The sequence below is a fragment of the Anomalospiza imberbis genome, chromosome 8 (genome assembly GCF_031753505.1).
Source record: "Anomalospiza imberbis isolate Cuckoo-Finch-1a 21T00152 chromosome 8, ASM3175350v1, whole genome shotgun sequence".
Taxonomy (NCBI): domain Eukaryota; kingdom Metazoa; phylum Chordata; class Aves; order Passeriformes; family Viduidae; genus Anomalospiza; species Anomalospiza imberbis.
This window is the reverse complement of record NC_089688.1, coordinates 28,878,445-28,899,892: the sequence shown is the minus strand read 5'-3', so window position 1 is coordinate 28,899,892 and position 21,448 is coordinate 28,878,445. Positions and strand designations below refer to the sequence as shown.

General features: G+C 41.4%; 1 protein-coding gene across 2 annotated transcripts in view; it reads left to right on the top strand.

Annotated features, from left to right (window-relative positions):
- SHTN1 (shootin 1) overlaps positions 1 to 21,448 on the top strand; it is a 54,146-nt gene that overhangs the window by 28,644 nt on the left and 4,054 nt on the right. Inside the window, exons 9-16 of one of the 2 annotated variants that reach the window (XM_068198181.1) lie at positions 4,369 to 4,515; positions 5,816 to 5,969; positions 7,015 to 7,120; positions 8,803 to 8,885; positions 11,746 to 11,855; positions 12,472 to 12,525; positions 15,267 to 15,387; positions 16,154 to 16,337. In XM_068198181.1, coding sequence (XP_068054282.1) covers positions 4,369 to 4,515; positions 5,816 to 5,969; positions 7,015 to 7,120; positions 8,803 to 8,885; positions 11,746 to 11,855; positions 12,472 to 12,525; positions 15,267 to 15,387; positions 16,154 to 16,337 — 959 coding nt within the window. Of the gene's footprint in view, positions 1 to 4,368; positions 4,516 to 5,815; positions 5,970 to 7,014; positions 7,121 to 8,802; positions 8,886 to 11,742; positions 11,856 to 12,471; positions 12,526 to 15,266; positions 15,388 to 16,153; positions 16,338 to 21,448 lie in introns of both variants that reach the window. The other variant, XM_068198180.1, reaches the window with a different exon arrangement.

Here is a 21,448-nt window from a genome sequence, read left to right as displayed (position 1 = left end):
CTCTGTTTTTAAGGAAGTCACATTGTTGATGGGAGTACAGTCTGCTTACACTCAGAAGTACATGCTCCAAGCACCTCTGTGATGAAAAAAATAGGCTTAACTCATCTACTCCAATTCTCCCATAATGGCTGGATTAGACCTCTTCTTTTGAGCCACAAAGCTTAAAAATGCTGCAGCTTGTAGCTCTTTCAAAACAATCCCTTCAGAAGCTGCCTGGCAATTAGCCAGGTAACTAAAATCAACTGGATTTTATCTTTATTGGTCAGAAATATTATGAACCATCTATGAATGACTCTTGGCTGTCCATATTATGCTTATGTCCTTTTTCATGGTCACACTGCTGACTTAATACAACTAAATTAGACTTTGACTCCATTAAAATAGTTTCTTTTTTTTTCCTGATTAGCCATTGAACTAAAAATCATACCTGGAGTTGTATTTTAATCCTAATTTTAGAGCCACTTAGTGCTCTGTCAAGCCATAATTAGGCATGATCACTTTGTCCTGCCCATCGAATAAAATCCTTCAAACAGCCTATTCTTTTGGGGAGATACAAATACCTTGGTCCTTCTTCTCTTGGGACTTAGTTGAGGTCTGAACACAAGCTGTGAGGCTTTGGGGTACACATAATGCAAAAGGCATCAGCTCCTGTAAACTGTGACAGATGTCAATGGTAACCCCTCCGTGACTCACTGATTCCTCACTAGGTTGTGGAGGGGATGGGGCAGTGCTGCTGAGGATTGAAAAAAGGACCAGCTGCTCAGCTGAGTGATGTTCTCTTCTGACACTTCTTTGACACTTCCCAAGTTTGACTCTGCCTTGCTACTTACCTTTTTTTACTCTATTTATAATGGACAGCATGCCTCTGATTTTTATTTTTCTTTATGCAACCACTGATTACCTTATTGGAACAACATCTGCTGTACTGGGACATTTTTCTCCCTTAAACTGTAACTAAGACAAAAAGGTTATTGCTCAAATACCCAAGAATGTATAGATGGAAGTGCAGCCTCACATGGATATGAAAGAATTTCCTCTGTCATTGTTTTGCTCCTGGGAGAAGGGTTGGTTGGAAAGTATCCACTTTTATCCTGAACCTTACTTGAACAAGGGTTGGTGTTCCCAGGGATTTGACACTAACAGAGTTGCTTTCTAACTTTTTTAATGAGGAAGAATTCCTTTTTCAGCCCTGCTGTAAACAAAATCCATCTGCAGTGAACGCTCTGTCGGGTAAGGGCCTAGAGCAAGGGGCTGAGAATGAGCTGTGGCTTCACTGAGGTCGAGGGAAAACCTTCTATTATTTTCACCCACTTCTTTCCACCTCCCCAGCTCTTTTGAAAACTCTGCTGATGGAAAGTGGCCAGCTCCCAGATTTCCTGTGCTTTGCAGCTTCTCCGTCTGAATTGAGGGAGAGGAAGATACATAACTGCTTTGCACAACAATGGGTGATTTGAAAAATGAGACTGATAGTTGTAAGCAAACTGTTTTTCTTTGTGGTCTGCCTTCAGCTGCAGGCGTGGTTTTCCGTAGATTCCTGCACTATTGACTTGTGTTTCCAGCATTGATTGGGATGCTCTGCAGATAATTGTCTAGCAGGTGGCAAAGTCGGAACTAATCCATCAATTGGTTAAATTCCACCTAGTCCAAATAATCTTGTTAGTAGCTGTTTTGCCCTTTCAGCAGTCACTTTAATATTCAGGGTTCTGCAGCCAGTCAGGTTTCCGCCCTGCTGAAGCAGGAATTGATTTTTAAAATTTTAAGTTAGGATTAATTTGCAAGGGTCTTTTTTGTTCTATGTCAAACAGTTCAGCCTCTCAAAAACTTGGAATCATTACCACCAGCTTGCTTGACACAATTGTCCTGTCTGGTTTTGTCCCTTCCTCTTAGAATATGCTGACACTTAGAGAAATTATGTAGGTAACTTCTGAGATGGTTTGGACTCCTCGTGAGAATTTGGTACCCATGTGTCTGATTGCAGCATTACGTTATAATCAAAATTATTCTTCTGTGATGTTGAAGATACTTTTATATTTGTGAGCAGGAAAATACTTGCAATATCACTAAAGCAATTTATAAAGCTAATTGAAAATGCAGGACTTCATGTGAAAGCTTCTGAATGAAAAAGTTTTCATCCAGGTCTTCAAAAGGATTCTTATCATTTTGTTGCAGAAGAACATGAAACAAAGTGAATATGAATTTTCTACATTTGGTGAAGTATCTGCTCAAGTTGAAGAAATCAAGTTCCTCTACTTGATTTCTTCTTGTTTTGGCAGCTTTCTGCTCCCTCAGGCTGGAACAACTCTGGTTGGATTTAGTGGCAGAAACTTGGTGAATAAAAATCTGGAATTGGTCGCCTTTAACTGTTTTTCAGATTCAAAAATCAAAAAATCCAGGTTTTCACTTCGCTTTGAAAGTTCACAGTGGGTAAACTGCGATGTTTGTTGACGTTGGCTTCTGAGAGAGGTTGTTTTCTGTCAGGGTTAAATAACTTCTGACTTGACAGGAACACAGAAAACTTTGAGACAGTGTTAAGTTGTTTTGCAGTGATTCAGATTGTACTTTCTCAAGTACAATGTTCACAGATGCTGTTTCTTTTAAGAATATGAAGTGTTAAATAAATCAGTTGCAGTACAAAGGCAAACCTTTATGGATTACTGTGGGTAGCTTTGATTCTGAAGTTTTCTTGCCCTTGAATTGTTTTTGCCACAGTCCTAGTAAAAAATAACCTAAGCATAAATTGGTTTGACTGGCAGAATTTGGGGACAGAGAGCTGATGTCCAGTGCGCATTTGACTTTGCGCTGTCAGCAGTTTGTTCCCGTTTGTTCTGTATAAGAGTGCCCATGTTCATCATTTCCTCTCCATCAAATGCTTCCAGTCCTTTGCTGCCTGCCCCCATGGCAGAGCTTTGCCCAGTGGAGTGTTCACTGCAGGTTTTACTGGTGTTAGGGCTGCATCAGTTGACTCCTCCTGGCATGCAGGGTCACACAGGCTGCCAGGGGAGGTAAAAGTTCAGCACGGTCAGTGGTTTTCTCGGTCTGTCTGCACAGAGCTGCTTGCTGGGAAGGCTCAGCTGAAGTGTCTGTGCAAAGAATGCTTGCCACAAGCATCAGCTCATACCTAATATCTAATTGTATTAAAAGAAATAAATCACAGAGCATTGCAGTGGCACCAGAGGGGAAGAAACCACATGTCATATCTGTAATTCTGGTTTGTGCATAAACAGGATGAGAATCTGAAAAGATGTCATGGCACTTCTGTACTTCTAACACTTTTTTCTTAAAATATCTCCTTGCTTTTGCTGAGCTCTGCAACAGTGTTTTTGCAGTCTGAGGGAGTACCTGCATTCTCAGGCTGTTCTCTGTTCTGCTGCCAGAAGTGGCTCTGCTGACCTGTGCACACTCATGTGAAACCTCAGCATGACCCATCCCTGTTTCTGCTCTAAGAACAGGCACAGCTGAGTTTGTCGAGTGGAAGCCCTTGTTTCCTGGGGGCAAACATCTACCTGAAAGACATGTCAAGCTGCAGAACAAATTCACAAGGAATTTTTTTTTTTGTTGGGAAGCAATCTCTTTTTTTTTTCCTAATTCTCAGTCTGGGAGGAACAGATCTCTCAGAGAAACTGCATATGCTGACAGCTTCTGCACCTCTTAAGTGAAGCCTGGAGATGTGTGTGATTTTTTTATCAATGTCAGGTTTCTAGACCTTTTGATTTTTGCCTGCCCTCGCAATGTATTCATTTACCACATCAAAAATACACCTTGGGAAGAGGAAGGAACACAAGGATCAGAACTAAAAGGCTGAAATTGTCCCTTTTCCCAGGGCAAGTGCCTACACTGATTACACATCCATGGACTGAAATTCGTTTCCTGAAGAAATGAATTTCCATTATTCACATATCCAGCTAACCCTCAAGTAAGTGGCTTTATGCCAAAGCTTGCAGATGTGTTGGAGGAGATAGCCTGTGAATTCATAGATATTTTATTGTCTACCTAGAGTTCTTTTAGTCCTTCCAGAGCTCCCAAAATGGGGCTCAGATTGTTCCCATTTCCAGGAAACAGAATTGAGAGATGTGTTTAAATTCTGAATGCTGCCAACATGTGGGTAATTGAGGTGTAGCAGTGGGTGGCTCTGAGCAAACACCTGGTTCCTTTCACTGTGAGCTTAGCTCTTGTGAATTTTGCTCTCAAACTTCCTTTCCCCTTCCTTTCCCCTTCCTTTCCTCTTCCTTTCCCCTTCCTTCTCAGCTTCTTCCTCATTTATCGCTACCACATTATGTTAGTATCTCATTTTCTTTCCAATTGCCATCTTAGCATCAGACTGTACTTGCCTGACTGTTGTTTTTGTTGGGTGTGGGCTTGTTTTGGCAGATGTTTATTGAACAAAACAAGATGAAAAGGCAGAGTCAGTTGCTTCTGCAGAATTTTGCTCCTGATCAACAGCTTTTGAAGGCTTTGGATGACAATGCTAAGCTAACCCACACATTAGAAGAAGAGAGGCTTCAACACCAGCAAAAGGTAAAACCGAATTTCTTTTAATCTCATCTGGAAGATTTTGAAAACCTCCTGAATTTAAGGAGTGCTGTGTCTTAATTACGTTCAGAATTACTTGAGATCATATCCCCTGTAAGAGCTTGGAGTTTAAGAACTCAGAACATTTCAGAGAAGGTTGTGATTCCCCTCTTCTGAGTCACTGTTCAGATGCGAGTACAGAACTCAAAGGCTCCTGAGCCTGAAGGCTCTGGTTTAGGCAAGTATTTTATTCTGGGTGCCAGTGAAGCGCAGTTACAAGCAGTGAGTCAGGTCCCATTAAGTGAAGAGATGGCAAGAGAATATTCTGGACATTGAGCAATGCAAAGGGTGTCTTGGGGGTTTAAGGAAAGAACAGGAGGTGACAGGTAGGCAGTGCACACTAGTGGTTTGGGTCTTGCTGGACACATGGATGGGGGAAAGCCAGACAGACACGCTGGAGCAGGGAGGGGTAAGGTGAATCTTCAAAGTGCTGTGAGAGGATCTAAACTGATAGGATATAAACAAAGTCATTCTCTGAAACTAGACTAGATCCGTCTCTTTACTGGGAGAAATCACCATTGCTTCCCAGGAAAGCCTGAAAATGAGCTTTGTTTTAGCCCTGAGGCCTGTTCCTAAAACTGTTAGCAGAGTAATACTAGGGATAGGTAAACAATTCCTGTCCTTTTATCAATGCAGCAATACTAAGACTGTGCAATCTCAGATGCTCTGAATGAGTATTTTGTAAGAATCATTTCCAGTTCATAGAAAACCTCTGCATCTTTGGCTACTTTGAAGTCTAGAGCAAAATGTATATATTTAGGGAGCTGTGGAGTTACTGCTACTCTGCATCTGAATGCTGCCTCTGATTCAGATATTCCATAATTTCCCCACTGGTATCTGCATGAGTTGAGACAAGGGAGTTTAAATAATGAACCTGTCAGTGGAAGCAGTAAGAGAACAAAAATGTCAATGTTCTCGTGCTTTAAATGAGGAAATGTTCTGAAATTAATTATGTGATGAAAACTCTATAAAAAGAAAAGGGAACAACGTAAAGCTTAAGTACTTTGGAGCTAAAGACATATTTTAAAGAAGAGATAAAGCAAGTTGGGATTGTAACAGAAAATTCTGACATCTCTCAGAAGAATCTTTCCAGCTCTCAAAGCTTTCCTTTTTCTGGGACTTGTGCTTCACTTCTGTGCTATAACATAATGTTTTCAGGCATAACTGTGCCTAGTGGGTTATTTGCCAACGGGAGGGACAGAATATGCCTCTTATTGTGATAAATGCTCTTGTTTGCCAACTGCAGATTAAAGAATTAGAAGAGCAGCTAGAGAATCAGTCACTGCATAAGGAGATTAGTCGCCTTAAACAGCAACTAGAACTTTTGGAAGAAGATAAAAAAGAACTGGAGCTGAAGTGTCAGCATGCAGAAGAAAAAGCTAGAGACCTAAAGCATTCAGGTAAAATTGTGTAATAACTCATTTTAGGAGTGAAGTGTGTGTGGGGGATGGTTGGTGCACATCTGCATTTGACACCCTAGAAGCTTTTGTGTAGCAGTGATCCAGACCTTTGCTTCACTAGACAAAGTACAGCAACTGCCTTCAGCTGCAGAACAACTGTGACCAGAATGTGTGTGAAGGAATAACCTTGTAAAACTTCTGTAAGGAACAAAAATCCTGTGGATAGGTTGCCCTGAGTCTAACAGATGGTTAAATATATGGAAATAGGTGTCTGTGGGAAAGACACAAAAGATGATAACTGGACTTTAAAGTCACTCAGTTGATTTTTAATTTTTTTTACCTTTTAACATTTAAAAGCAAGTTTTAAATACTGTAATTTTAATTTGAATCCATCATTGCAAGAACAAAGAACCATATCCACTTCGGAAATCATACTCTTACCTCTGCCATAACCTATTCTACACAAAACAGTTGCTAAGGATTTCTGTAACTAAAAGAAATTCAGGACTTATTTTTTTCTCTACTTCTGCCCCATCCCAATTAATTATATTTGACAGCATTTCAAGTGTAGAAAAGCAATTTCCACATTTTAAATCTGAGATGAAAACGGGAGAGAAAAAAATCCATTCTGCCACGACCGAATTTTCACCATTTTTATGGGGAAAGCCCACACCATCAGCAAGACAGAGGTCTGGAGGTTGTAATTGTCAATTTTTCATCTCTTGTTAGTTCATTCTCAAATACAACCTCAGATAGACTGTTGCAGAAATGGGATCAAGTTTTCCCTGCTCTGTCATTTTATATGAGGAATCCTGTGTGAGGGAGAATTTCAGTAGTAACTCATGTTGGAGGTAGCTGTTTTAATGGGAATCCTGTGCATTGTTCTTAAAAATTGTCTAAAAACGGACTTCTGGCAGTTGTGTGGTTTAGCCTTGTTGTTCTTTAGTTAATTCGTAGAGTTTTTTCTCAAACCATCGAAGTTGGTTTTTAGAGGGGGTGAGAGAGCCCGAGAGCTGACTGTGGTTTGTTTGTTGCTCCTGTGCAGTTGATGAACTCCAGAAGCGCATCCAGCAGTCTGAAAATCCTGCCCCGCCGCCTCCGCCGCCTCCGCCCCCGCCTCTCCCTCCTCCTCCTCCTCCCAACCCCATTCGGTGAGTGCTCACAGCAGAGCTCCTTACATCACTGGCATCCAAGCAGGAAGAGTTTGTTTAAAGGAAAAAAGGCTTTCTCCACCTGCCTGGGGCTCCTGACACGCTCAGTGCCCCACCTGCCCCCAGACTTAACACCCTGAGCGATTCTGAGCAGTGCCTGCCTTGCCAAGCCTAAGAGAGTGTCTAGACTGTGACTTTGGAGGAGGAGGGATACCTGTCTCCTCTGCATTTAGGAGATTATTTTTTTTTCTATTCACCTGATAGCTGTAATTATAGACTTGTGAAATGCTTTCTATTGCCAAGAAAACTCCTTTGAACCAAAGGATATGTTAGATTATTGTGTGTCCCTTCATGTCAGATTCTGATGATGAAAATGCAGACTCCATTCAATTACTTTCATAAGTTAAAAAGAAGAAAAAAAATAACAAACGAAAATCACCACCCAGTCATCAAGCATTTCTGGGCAAAATTATCAAAATTTGGCTTGATTTCTGCAAAGGACTGTGAAAGAGGATGACCAGTCTATGCTGATGTATCAGCATTAAACCCAAAGGAATTAACTAAACACTAAAGGGTTGCTTAGTTAATTTTAAAAACTCAGCTAATCTTCATGTTGTCTGCTTGGTTTTAAAAATAAATGGACTTTGATGACAGTTTGCAACCTTCTGTAATAGAAATGACATCCAGGAGTCTTGTGAACTACTGTGTTAAACATATGAATAGATGTGATTATTGGGGAGAATTCGTCCCTTTGTGCATCTTGCATTGTTTTTAGAAACTAAACACTGCTCAGAAAGATTGTGTTTGGCCTTTTGCTTCTTTTATGTCTATTAACTCATTTGGCCTGTTTGCTCCTTCTCACTGATGGATAGCATGAATTAACTGTGTAGGGGTGTGTGAGATTTTTTGTTTAATTTTTTGCCCTTTACTGTTTGGAATAGGTGAAACTATTAATTTTGAGCCCTGTTGTAGCAAAGTCAGGCTATTTCCTCATGCACTGTGATATGTATGTGGATAGAAGTTGTTTTAGGACATAGGCACTGGATGCTGCATTTTCCTGGGACAGAGTTTTGACATTTTAGGCGGGGATGTCACTCTGCTCTGTAAGGGATGATGTTCAGTAGGGAATGACTGGGCTTACTGACACATGAGATGTGCACAGGAGCTTGTACTTGTTCTTGAAGATGAATCATTTGCTGATGTGGACTTTTACATTGTGAATCTAGAGAGGGGATAATTGTTTGACACTGTAAGGGATTACAAACTTGGAAATAGTGAGGAGATACTGATCACCATATTTAAGTGTCCTCTGGAGAACAATACTTCAACATCTACAATTCTTTCTCTTTATTATGCCAGAGCAGCTTCTGTTTGTCGTGTGTGTCACAATGAGACCCTGGCTTTTAATATTCAAATCTGGAGTGTTTTGATTTGTGCCTAATGTCTGTTAAAAAGAAATAAATTTCTCTGGTGCATTTTGATGGGAGGCATTGTGGGGGGTAATTCAGCGCATCTGCATTCAAGAACCATTAAATGAGTCTTTTGTAAGTGGCTGTATAATCAGGTATAAGCAGGCTGGTAGTGTGTCATGTTCAGGCTCATTCTGACTGTGGGGACCCAGGACAGAATGACAGTGGGGACCCAGGACAGAATGACAATGTGCAGTTTCATTTCCCCCCAAGGTCTCTCATGTCGATGATTCGCAAGAGATCTCATTCCAACACCAACGTGAGCAAGAAGGAGAAACCTCCTCAGCAGGAGTCAGGTATGGCTCTTCCCTTCTCAGGCCATGTGGGTTATCCACTGGGACTGCAGGAAAGGAGCTGGGGATGAAGATGGTGGTTCAGATGCTTTTGATTGTCAGCATTAACTACAGGTCTCCGTGCCCAGCACATTCCTCTGCCTTGCAGTCCAGAAATGGGATTGCAGCCCAGGAATATCTGCACAGGAATATCAGATGTGAAGTGGCATCTTTGGCACTATAGATTTGGTATTCCTAGGAGGGGTGGCTGAGGGGAATGGACAGGGAGAGGGAGGTGCTGAGCTCTTCTCCCTGGGATCCAGAAACAGAACATATGGGAGTGTTTAAAACTGCATCAAGGAATGCTTAGAGTGGACATAAGGAAGAATTTATGGTGAGAATGGTCAGACACTAGAAAAGGCTTCCCAGAGAGGTGGCTGGTGCCCCAAGTTTGTAAGTTTTTGAGGCCCTTAAGAACATGCTCTAACTTTTGGCCAGCCCTGAAGTGGTCAGGCTGTCAGACCAGATGGTCGCTGCAGGTCCCTTCCAGCTGAAACATTTTGTTCTGTTCTACTGCAAACTTCCTTGAGATCCCAAGTAAATTTGTGTAGCCCTCATAGGCACCTCTGCCTTCACAACTGAGCTGGTCATCAGCATCCAATTTTTTCTGAAAGGATTTGAGTAGGAACAGTCTTTGAAGCTGCAGGTCAAAAACCTCAAGGGAACACCTAGCACTTGCTGTAACTGGAGAAAAGTTCTAATCTTCCTGCTTGAGCTGCAGCATGTGCAGGGCATTGTGCTTCCACAGGTTACCTGGAAGAGGCAGAAGACCAAACCTACGAGCATGAAACAGAGAGCAGGTTATATTCAGCATAATACAGGGAAAATTCTGAACTTCCACATGGCAATTTCTTCTGTCCAGAGCCTCTCCACAGAGCTTGTTTGTTAAATACTTCAGTTTTCATCCCTCAATTCATATCTTGTGAAATTACCACTCAGAGCTGACTGTAATTCTAATCCTTTAATAACACTGAAAACCTAAAACAAAACAGTCTTGCACTAAGGTGGCTCTGCATGCAAAGTAACAGCTGAAATTGCATTTTATTGTTGTTAATGGAAGCTGGAAACTTAGTAGGTTGAGAACAGGAGTTAAGTACAGATTTGCAAATGACTGTGAGTGCCTGAGGAGTCAGAGCTAGTTAGACAGGCATTGCCAGTTAAATAACCAAGGGTTTTCTTGCTGTTTCTCTCTTCCTTCTGAAACAGCAGGAGTTTGTTTTTAGTGAATTGCTTAACTCATTTGCTGCCACTTAAACAAAGAAGGGAACCTGGCTGAAATTATAGGATATAACTGTTAAAACAACCCCTGCTGTTAGCAGACTAATGGTATGTAAGTCAGGCTGGATTGTTGCATGGAACCAACAGGCAGGAAGTGGGGGAAAGAGAGTATTACTCCTCCCATTTTCAGGTGAGGAACTGAGGAATGGAGTGACTTGGGCAAGTCCCTGGGGGAATTTCTGGGAACTGGTTACCAGTCTGAGAGAAACAAGGTTGTTGGTCTGGATAGAATAGTTAGGGAGATGACCTTGTCTGAGATCTCTGATGAAGGGTCAATCTTATCTTTCAGTAGAAGTCCAATTATGGACTTGATTTGCCTTGATTTGTCAGGGTTCCTTACCTTGAACCATCCTAGATGTTTTGATTACACCTTTTTGTTGAGACTGTCACAAGCAGTGATTGCAGGAAATACTGTGAAATTCACTCTTAAGGTCTCTGTTCCCCATTCTTTCATTATTTATTAGTAAACTAACAGTTCTGACCTTTCTTCAATTACATATAAACTGCTTTTCCTCTTAATAGTTGAGCTGTTCTTAAAATAAAAATTAAAAAAGGGAGAAAGTTCTTTCTTGATCTAGTTATTATATCAAACTTGAGGTCTTGTTTTAACCCCTGTTAAGGACTTAGAATGAGTGGTTTCTATCCCATGCCACCAATTAAGCTTTTATATTTGAAACAGTCTGTTTGTGAAATTAAAGCCTGACATTAAATCAGCTTAGAATACAGAAACCACATTTCTATGAATCATCAGTAGTACCCTGACAAGTGAGACAGCAGAAGTCTTTTTAAAATTCCTGTTACATAAGGTACAAGGTTGCAGCTTTGAATAGCATCAACCCTATTTCTCCAAGTATTTGCTTTAAGTGCTCTTCCCCCCTCCCCTTTCTGGTTTGTTAAGGGTCTTTTCTTTTGTTATCCAGAATGCTGATATGTTAACAGGTATTATTTAGGTTCATCACAGGGCTTCCTATGTCACCTGAATATTTTCCAGTCCTGATCCCAAATCTCTTGGAAAAGCAGCCATTTCCTTTCATGGTATTCCAGTTTTTCCCTTTAACTTGATGCAGTGTTTTTTGAAGGGGTGGGTTTAGTTCGGGCTGAGGTGTTGGTGTGCTGTTCCTGCCAGGTCCTCAAACCCATGAGAAATGGGAGATGTGCCTGGGAGTCCCTGTCATGGGGCATTTCCAGCTTCTCCTGTGCCAGTGCAGCTGTGGGAATTTCTGCTGAGCTGCAGTGGAAGCAGAGCTGTGTTCATTCAGTCCCTGGTGCTTCAGCCTAGAACACTGAGCTTTTGCAATTCCCAAGCAGTTCCTGGACCTTTGTGTTTTTCAGGATGAGGGCCCTGCTTCTGTCCAAACTTCTGCAGTTGGGCATTTGCAAAGTCAGGATCCTCAGTGCAGAGTGGCATTTTATCCTTGAGGAGCTGGGGACAGCTGAGCTGACAGCAGAGATCCCTGTATCCAGAATGAGAACATGTTTTTTACTTTATACCATTTCTCTGCAGTTCCTGTCTGAAATGTGATCTGTTCTTTGACTTTTTTAGCAGGTGAAGAAGTTACAGATCTGAAAAGGCAAGCTGTGGAAGAAATGATGGACAGGATTAAAAAGGGTGTTCATCTGAGACCAGTCAACCAGTCAAGCAGGCCTAAAACAAAGGTTTGGAATAAGTAGCAGACCAATAATTTTAGCTAAGTACAGTAATTTACACTGAAAATAAGCTTTTCTGTTAGAAATTGAGAAGAATACATTTTTCTCCCCTCATTTACTTTGCTTGATTTTGGATAAAATGAATTAGAGTAGCATATACCTGAAGAACAGAAAAAAAATGAAGGCAGCAGTAAGTAAATAAAGGCCAGTTTCTTTGACACAGAAAAAAAGCTTTTAAACAAACAGCTGCTAAGAAACAAAAAGCACAGAGAGAATACCTGAAGTGGTTAAAGGGGATGATCAACAAGTAGACTGTATTAACACTTTTTTTTTCTTTTATGCAACACTTGCACCTAATGCCTGAATGTGGCTACTGTAGAACATTGCTTACCTCCTTCACAAAATCTTTATTTGTAGTCTGTGATTCACAGTGCTGAGAGCTGAGGCTCTTCTCTTCATCTGAGTAGGAATGTTAGCCCTGTGCCACAGGAGGAGGGGACAGAGGAATGTCACACAGCCACAGGCCTGGGCAGCAGCCCCTGTGTGAGGTCTTTCTGCAGCTACAGAGTCTGTCCTGGGCCATTTCATGTGACTTTTAACATTTGTGTGTTGTGTTTGCTTACAGCCAGAAACACCAAAGCCCTCTGAAAGTGCAATGAAAGAACTAAAAGGGATTCTGGTAAGAGGAAACTTTCATATTATATTTCATTTTCTTCTCATTGAGCTGACAGGGCTTTCTGTGCAAACTTCTGCATTTTCAGCTGAAGCCATAGAAACAAATCCCCCAGTTCCACCTTTGACTTTGGTTTGACTTAAGGACTTAAGCTAGGAGAATTTGTTTTTGCACTTTTCTCTGGGTTTGTGTGCTCCTGCCACTAAGAGGGGATTTTGTGGTCTGTGTCTGTCATAGATTCTTTGGAAACTTTCCAAATACTCACCAGTGGGGATGCTTAGGGATGGAGAGGCAGCTGAGTATCTGTACCTAGTCCAAAGTAAAGCCCCTGGACTGCACATACAGTACATGTAGAGTTGTCCTCATCAACTGGTCTCTTCACTGTGGCAGCAGATTTCTTGTTAGCATAGGTGAAGTTTAAATAAAGCAATAGCTCTGGTCTATCTACATTTATATGTGGAAAAAATGGATTCTGAATAGCTGTCCATGTAACCCCTCATCACAAATTAAAAACATTAGGCATGTTTGGTCCAGCTGAGAGCAGTCTGCTGGGTTTGCTCCTGTTGTGTCCTTTACTCATGTGTTGCATTGCTTGTTTTTAACTGGTTCTTCTTTTGCACAAGAGCTAAAACAGTGTCAGAAGGAGCTGTAGTTCCTGCTCCCTGACTTCTGTAACCCTGAAACTTTTGAAGTGCCACTTTGGCACGTCAAATGAAACTCTGCCAGTATTGAAGCAAAATGCTTCACTTCCACTTTGCAGAAGGTGAAACTAATCATTCTCATCATCCTGTGGATAAACAGCCTGTGCAAAAACCAGTTCAGTGGTGTTTTGGGGGATGCAAGACATTACAGCAGAGTGTAGCCACAGCCTGTGCTGTGATTTAAAATCACCAGTGATGTGTTAAAGTTGCTGTTCTCCAGTCATGTGAAAGCAGGGGAAGAAGGGAAGAAATGGTCTAGAGAGTCACCAGACCCTAATGCTGAGCCCTAATTAGAGGGACACTTAATTAAGTGTAGCAGTAAATAGGAAAGGAAGAAAATGCAACACTGAGACTGTGCTTTAAGCAAAATTCCATAATTACAGGAGTAGTGGGATGTGGTGTGCTGTTTGCAGCAGTGAGGGTTGGACAGGGCTATCCTGCCCAGGGTCCTTTCATTTTCTAATAGCTGTTTTATTTCTTCAGCACTGTGTCACTGACATCAGGGGACACTTGATTGTGCACTTAGAGGGAGCAGGGAGAAAAGGCAGGCACTGCACTCCTGTGTCAGGCTCGTTGATTTTGAGCCTTTCAGGGTATTTGCAGTGCAAGACAAACTGTATAAAATGCAGCTCCAGTCTATTCTTGAGAGCAGTGATTATGCACAGTCAGACAACAAACATGGGGGTGGAATGTGATGGAGTAAACATTTGTTGTTGCCATGCTAATTATGCATTTTGTGTAGACCTCCATATAATTGTTACAAACAAAACACATTTATGTTGTGCAAATTCTGGAGTTGGAGTGACTCCCTTTTTTAAGTTGCTTTTGTACACGTACATTTGTACAGATCTGGAGCATACTACTAATCACTAACCTGCTCAGTTAAATTCCAAATAGTTTTGAAATAAAATTTTTTAACTTCTAGGCAGGAGTGAAGAATTAAGACCTGCTTTGCTGGGCTCCTGAAAATAGCACAGCTTTTGCAACTTGCAGTGCTGTTTCCCTTTTCTTTGTCTATTTCTGGTCAAAAGTTACATGCTTATCAACAAATATGTCAGCAGAATGTTATTTATGGTCTGGAAAATGCTGTTTGAGTCTGACATGTTTTGGAAGGCTGAATTAACAAGATTTATGGGAAGACTCAGAGAGAGAATGAAACAGTATATGGGTACCAAATTTCCAGTTGCGTTATAAACATTTTGGGCAAATTTTACAATCAAGTAGGTTCTGATCCAACAGCTGATTGTTGTGAGATGGGAAATGCATGCAGTAAGCACTAAATGCATGTTTAAATTCCTGTAGGCAAGTTTGTGAGATTTCAGGCATGGCTTAAAGCCTCTTTTCCTTCCACTTTAAGAAAAGTGCTCCTGGACTTGCAGCTTCACTGATACCACATGCTAGCCTTGGCATAAGGCAGTAATAGCATTTATTTATGTTCTGTATGTATAAAAAACTGTTTCAGTTTGAGATGTAACTCTGTGCAAAAGAGAAACCTTGAAGTATATAGACATAGGGTCAGGTTAATGGCAGATCAGCTACATTATAGGATATAATATGCTGCAGTTGTAGCTGAGAAATACTGACTTCTGCAGGTACATGTATGCACCAGGATGCACAACACAGGACCATACTAAAATATAAAACCCACTGGAGCAGTAAAGGATGAATCTTTGGCTTTTTGTTTACAGAAGTTAATTATGTGCATGATAACTCCCTAACAGTTTCTTAAGATCCTTCACATGTTAAGATGGAGGAAGTTGGGAGCTTCCCTCAGACATCAGCATTTGTTCATCAGTGGCAGGGCCAGGGCATCTCTTTTCAGCCTGATATCAACCCCCTAATATGTAGTGAGTGTGGTTTATCCCTACATCATCAATCCAGGTAAGGGTGGGATGGTGAGTGGATCCCAGCTGCTCCTGTTGTACCCATGGGAGAGCTCAGCACGCTGCTCTGGAACTGCAGTGTGGAAGATTCTGAAGTTGAGCACATGAGCTGCTTGGCAAAATCTGTCCTAAGAGAGTTTCTCATGCCTTTCTTTTGCTGTAGGAAACACTGAATAAATCCACCAGTTCCCGAAGCTTGAAGTCCCTTGAGACAGACAGTGGTGAAACAGAGCTGGAACGAGTCCTGCGGCGCCGGAAAGTGACCACTGACCAGGACAGCGGCAGTAAGTGCTGCACTTCAGAGGAGTCCTCTTCCTCTCCCTGCATTAAGTGACTCCTGAAGCTTTACATTCTCTTCCAGACCACTGCCATTGCAGCCATTATGGAGAACTTCACCTTCTTCTACAGGGACTCCCTTCCCTGTCTCACCTGTTGCTTTTCATCCCATTTTGTCCAAGAGATGCTTCTGTCAGGATTTTCTGCACACACAGACACATACACTCAGATTGCTCTTTCCATCCATGAGAGCTCAGATGTTATTGCTGGAGTTATTGCTTGAACCTACTATGAAAATACTCTTGAAAGTAATGGTAGCCAGGGAAATGAGATTTAGGACAAGTGATTTGAATTAACCTCCTCTGCAGACCAGGGGTTTGAATGTCACTGCCCTTCTGCTGGTTTGAATGTCACTGTGGAGTTCTATCTTGGACTTTGCAGACAGCTCCCTGACTCCTCAGTACTTAGAGCAGGCTTCTCTGCAGTCAGGCTGGGAGAGCACCAAAGCTGTGCCTGGGTGGGGCTGTGTGGACAGCAGGACTTACCCCCCCAGGAGGATCAAGAGAACAAGTGCTGTCTGTGGTACAAGAAAGGGAAGATCTCAGTGGGGAGAGCAGGAGCTGCAAATGCAGTATTTTGAAATTCTCTTGCACTGGATGCAGTTCGTTAAAATTCCATTTTGATTTCTGCAGTTAGCTTGAATTCTGCTCTGCTCTTGTGTTGTTTCTAGGCCAATCTGGGTAACAGAAGCATTAAACTTTCTTTGGCTTTTAGGTCCCACTGGAATCTTGGCCACATCAGAATCAAAGTCTCTGCCTGTGCTGGGTTCAGGAGCCAGTGCCCCACAGGCAGCACTGAACAAGAAAGATGTGGAGACAGATTTCACTTCCAAAGTACCCAACTCAGGTCCTGTCCCCAACCAGCCAAAGGGTGCTACAGGCTCCAAGCCTACTTTACAGTAAGTAGAATGTGGATTTCTAGATATATTGTAGTACAAGATGTGTTTAGCTGGGGTGTTTGGAAAGTGATTTAATATCAGTTTTGGTTAACAAGATACATGTACAGTCTGCAGCTGTTTACCACTGACTCCCCCAATAATTTGCAGTCTCATGTGAAAGGAGAAATTAAATTCTTTTTAATAAGGTTCCTTTCCTCTAAAACCTGTGAACATTCTTCAAAAAAATGTTGATTTTCTCTGCCAAAAAAAGCCCTCAAGAGATTTTGAAGAATAACAAAGTTGAGAGGTTTTTCCATATCCTGAAGAGGGATGATAATTATATTGTTAACTCTTGATTAAAAGTTGTTCTGGCAAATACTTAAAAAAATACAGTCACTTGAGTCATCTTGGTCTATACATCTTGCTGGTGTGCAGGGCAGTTTCTCTTAAACCAAAATAAATAAGTCCTGACTATTACTCTTAAAAACTTGTTGGTAAAAATTTTGAATTACCTTGAAATCTCAAGTTAAAAAAAAAAAAAAAGTGCTGTGTTTGCACAGATGGGCACAGAATCTTTCATCACAGCAAATTGAAGACCTGAAACCAGCATTAGAGTTAAACCTACTTCAGCAATATTTATTTCAGATTCCCTGGAGGATTGGTTTGTTCTCCAACAATACCAGGCTCCCTTTGGAATAAGGCTGTGCACTTACTTCTGTTGCTTTGCCAGGTTGCTTGTCAGTTTGTCATTTCAAGAAAAGGAAAGAGATGAGACAAATCACATTGGCAAAATAATGTAGTTATAGCTAATTAAACCTCTGATTTCCTGCTCTGTCAGTTAGAATATACCACCAGTACCAATTCTAGCAAGTCTCCATTGCTTTGTTCAGAGGAGGAAGTCATGACAAATGAGCTGAATATTCAGTTTGCATCTGTTTTTTATGAACTGATACTTCACTCTTATGCAGGTACTTTCACCATTTATTTTTGAGTGGATAAAGAACCCAATTTCCTTTTGTGCTCTACAGTTGTGTTTAATTCCCACAGAGAATTAAAAGCAGAATGCCATTTTCAATCATATGTTTTTTCCCCTTTTATTTCATTTAAGTATCCTTAGAAGAAAAATGATCTTCATTTTAATTTAATAGGAAAGATGAAGATATTTTCAGCAGTTGTTTAGGCATGAATAATGCCACTGCATTTTCTTGAACACCTACCCTTGACAGAAAGGTGAGGTTGTTCCTGAAAATTGTGTTTGTAGTTTGTGGATTTCTGTGATTTTGAACAAACCAGAAAATACAAGCAACTCCTGCCACCTTTTATGCACCTTTACTCCACCGAACTAAGTGGAAATTGCATTTACAAGAAAGGAAATGAAATAATTGCAGGCCCCAAGGTCTCGCAGAATGCGTGGTGAATTGACTGTGGAAAGGATCTTGTGTTGACAGTCACAGTTGTTATGTGTTATAAAAGCATATGTGAAGCTCAATTTATTTCTCAGCTTGCCTATTCAGTGACATCCCGAAAGACACATTTCACTTGAATTTATCTGTTTAAAGCATTAAAACAACTGTGGTGGGCCAGAGTCCTTAGTGCTGCAGGGCTTCCTTGCACTGAGTCACTGGTGTAAACCTGCTTAATTGGGAACAGTCATCCTTGGGGATGGATTTCCAGCGAGAGAGGAGGTGCTGGGGCTCTCCTACCCTCGTGTGGCCAGGCTGGCAGGAGGAGCAGGGATAACCTGCAGGCCCCACACCACGTTACAGAGCAATTGCTTTTCTTTTCCTTTCTCTCCTGGGTGCTGTTTGCAGCAGAGGTCGGTAGAAGCAGCCTCCAGACTCTGAGGTGTGAAAGCACTGTTGGAAGCAGGGCTCCTTGGAAGCAGGCAGCAGAGGGGAGTTCATCTGGCCAGCAGGTCTGACAACTCAGCTCTGTCATTAGGCAGTTTTCTGGGCTGCCCTGCAAGCAGCTTAGTTTGGATCAGCAGAGCACTTCTGAAGCAAATCTCACTATTGTCTGCGTTTGCTGTGCTTTGGTTTGTAATCTGGAGTGCCCTTATTGCATCCTGGATCCATGGATTCATTGCATGAGTGAAGCTAAACCAGGGCATGGGATCCATCCATGGTTTTGGATGTCCTGGGGGGCCACAGAGTGAATCACCCTGAGCTCTGCAGCAGGGGCTGCTTCCCTCCACACTCTGCTCCTGTTGCACCACTCCATTCCCTGAAGGAGGCTGTGTTAACTGGACAAACAGTGCCCTGCCTGGACTGGATACCCTGCATGAGAAATCCTCTTCTCCTTATTCCCACCTGAGGTTGAAGGATGGAATCAGCAGCTCACATCATTTGCAATTCCTTGAAATCTAACCAAGGTGGGACTTCTTAATCAGTTTGCAGCAGCTGAGCAAACCTTTCCCATCACAGGGGAGCACTGCATGCCTCATAATTGCCAGGTGTCTCTTGCAGGGCAGGGTTTATTCTTTTTCCTTCACCTAGATTTTAATGTAGAGCATGCTATAGAAAACCTGAGTTTAGAACCCCGAGGTGAGGTGTTATTTCAGTGCAAGAGTGCAAGAGGTTCTTGTGTGTCTGAAGCCGTTAAGGAGATGTTAGGAATGTGTGAAATTTTGCTGAGGTGGTGCTTAGAGGGGAGATATCAGTAATGTGTGTCCTGTAGAGAAACTGAGGCCTCACCTCAGTGTGCAGGTAACTTCCTCTGCAGATCTCTTCCCCAGTGTTTAACCCAGCATGAGTGTAATTCTGGGACAACTGCATAGAAGAGGTGACAGTTTACTTTTCTTGGCATCAAAGCGAGCTCCTGTGACCCCCTGCAGTGTGTAGGCACAGAAGGGAAAGGTGTGTCTGGCTCTACCCCCGGGTTTTTGGTTGTTTGGTGAGGTTTTTTTTCAGCACTTGGTAAACATTGTGTTTCTGGGGTGCAGAGTTCTCTGCTGACAGAGTGCACTATAGAGAGGGTTAGTCTTAATCTGATGATTTTATACAATTAAAGGATTTGTCCTCCCTCTCCCAGCTGTAATCTTAGTACCCCAAATCATCTACCAGCTCGGCAGGGAGCAGCTCAGCCTCAGCTGGAATGAACTGCAAAGGTTTTCCAGTGCAGCTTGAACATGGGAAATTTAGTTTAAACAACAGATGAAGAAAACAATGGGATGTTCTGGAAGTTGGAGGTCTCCTCAGTTTTAACTGTTTTAAAAGCTACTGAGGCATTTTTCTTAGCATGTGCTCTTTGTGTGCCCTCTCAGTGCAGGCAGAAGCTCTCCAAGGTTCTTCATTGAAGTAAATTTTCTGATCTTTTTGAGCTTTTTCAAAAGAAGCACCTGAAAAGTGGGAACAATCTCCATGCTAAAGATTGTCTGCAGTTCTGTCCTGCTGGCTGCTATGCTGACCACCTTTGTACTCAGCTGGGTTTAGCAGGGGCATTCTGAAATGGAGAAGGTTTCTTGCACTTCCTTCCCAGATGTCTGGTGTTGCAGGTAGCACTGGTACTTCAGTAGGGAGCAGAGGGCTAATTCACCAGTGTCACTGTTTATATTCCCTGTAATCACTGCTGGACAAATACTGGTAGTGCTGTGATGGAACTCTTTGTTCATCTCAGACTTTCAAAACTTGGAATTGGTGTGTTTTTTTACTGTTGCTCAGTATTAACCTGTGTTCTGGTTTATTCTCCTACCTTCTTAAGAATTCTGAAATAATAGACATATATGCAGTTTTTGCTTTTATTCTCAATGAATACTGACATAAAATTCTGTTTTCTAATGGATACATATTACAATGATTTTACAATGATTTCATGAATAGAACACCGACCCAAGTTAAATAATGCCAAGATTCTAATATTACCAGAGGAAACAAAGAAAATCCAAGTCTGAGTTGACAATCTGATCCTTAGTTTGTCCTTTTGTACTCCTACTGTAAATTTTATGCAAAGGTCACAGCAGTGCTACGTCACAGGCTTTAGTAACCCTTTAGTATTTACACCTTCTGTAGGTTCTGTAACTATACAAACAGAACAGATTGCTTCTGATAATCTTACATAACAAAGCATGGAATATTGCATATCCCATAGAATTAATCTCAAATGCATTTATCATCTAAATCCATATTTCACAGTGCAGATTTGATGTGTTTAGTCATAAAAAAATACATGCAGATTTGTGAGCAACTGTGTGTGAATGAGTACAATAGAGCTAGGGTCTCAGTTTCTGGTTTAAATATATAGCTGGACAAATAACAAGAATATTGGTAACAGCATTAACAATCTCAGTGAGGGAAGAGCTTTGCACAGAATGAAATGCAAATACCTTGGCTGGACAAAACTGAGTTTCCCAGAACTGTGGTAAACTCTGTCTTTGCTCATTGCTCTTCCCAGCTTTATTTGTACGAGTAGATGCTGTTTTTGAAAAGGAGCACCAAAATTATGTTCATTCTTCACACTGAAACATTCTGCTCTCGGCAAACTGGTGAAAGTAAGCTGTGAATAACTGATAAATAGGGTTAATAATTTTTAACAATGCCTCGGCTGTAACAGCAGCATTGTCAGGCTGGTGCTGCACCAGTGTGAAGGATTTGAAGAAGGCAATACTGGTACAACAAAGTCGGATAGTAATTCTTATTTTTATACTGCAAACACTGATTTAATCACCGGTTTTCTCCATTAAACTACTTTATATCGACATCTTTCATTTTTCTGTCCTTTGAAGGTGGTAAATATGATTGCCATTTTATCCATTTTTGTTATAAATGAAACAGACTTCAGAGCGTTTGGCTGTGCATCAGTTGTTGGAATGCTGCCATACACTAATGCAGACTCCCCACTGTGAGCCCACTGAAGAATTATACTTTGATTCACCAGATTGTATTAAATAGTCCAGCTGTTGGGATTTGAAAGATAGTTACCTCCAAAGTGAAATAAAAATGAACTTGGCATTTATGGCTTTGACCATTTTTATAGTGTTGGGCAATCAGCTTTTCAAAAGTAGCACTTTTTAAAATAACCCTCTTCTGGTTACACTGCTTTAAAAAGTTTAATTTGCTGTAACGTTCAAAATAACCCACCTTGTATTTTTCTGGAATGACTGACAACTTTTGCATAAAATAAGCATTATTTTTCCT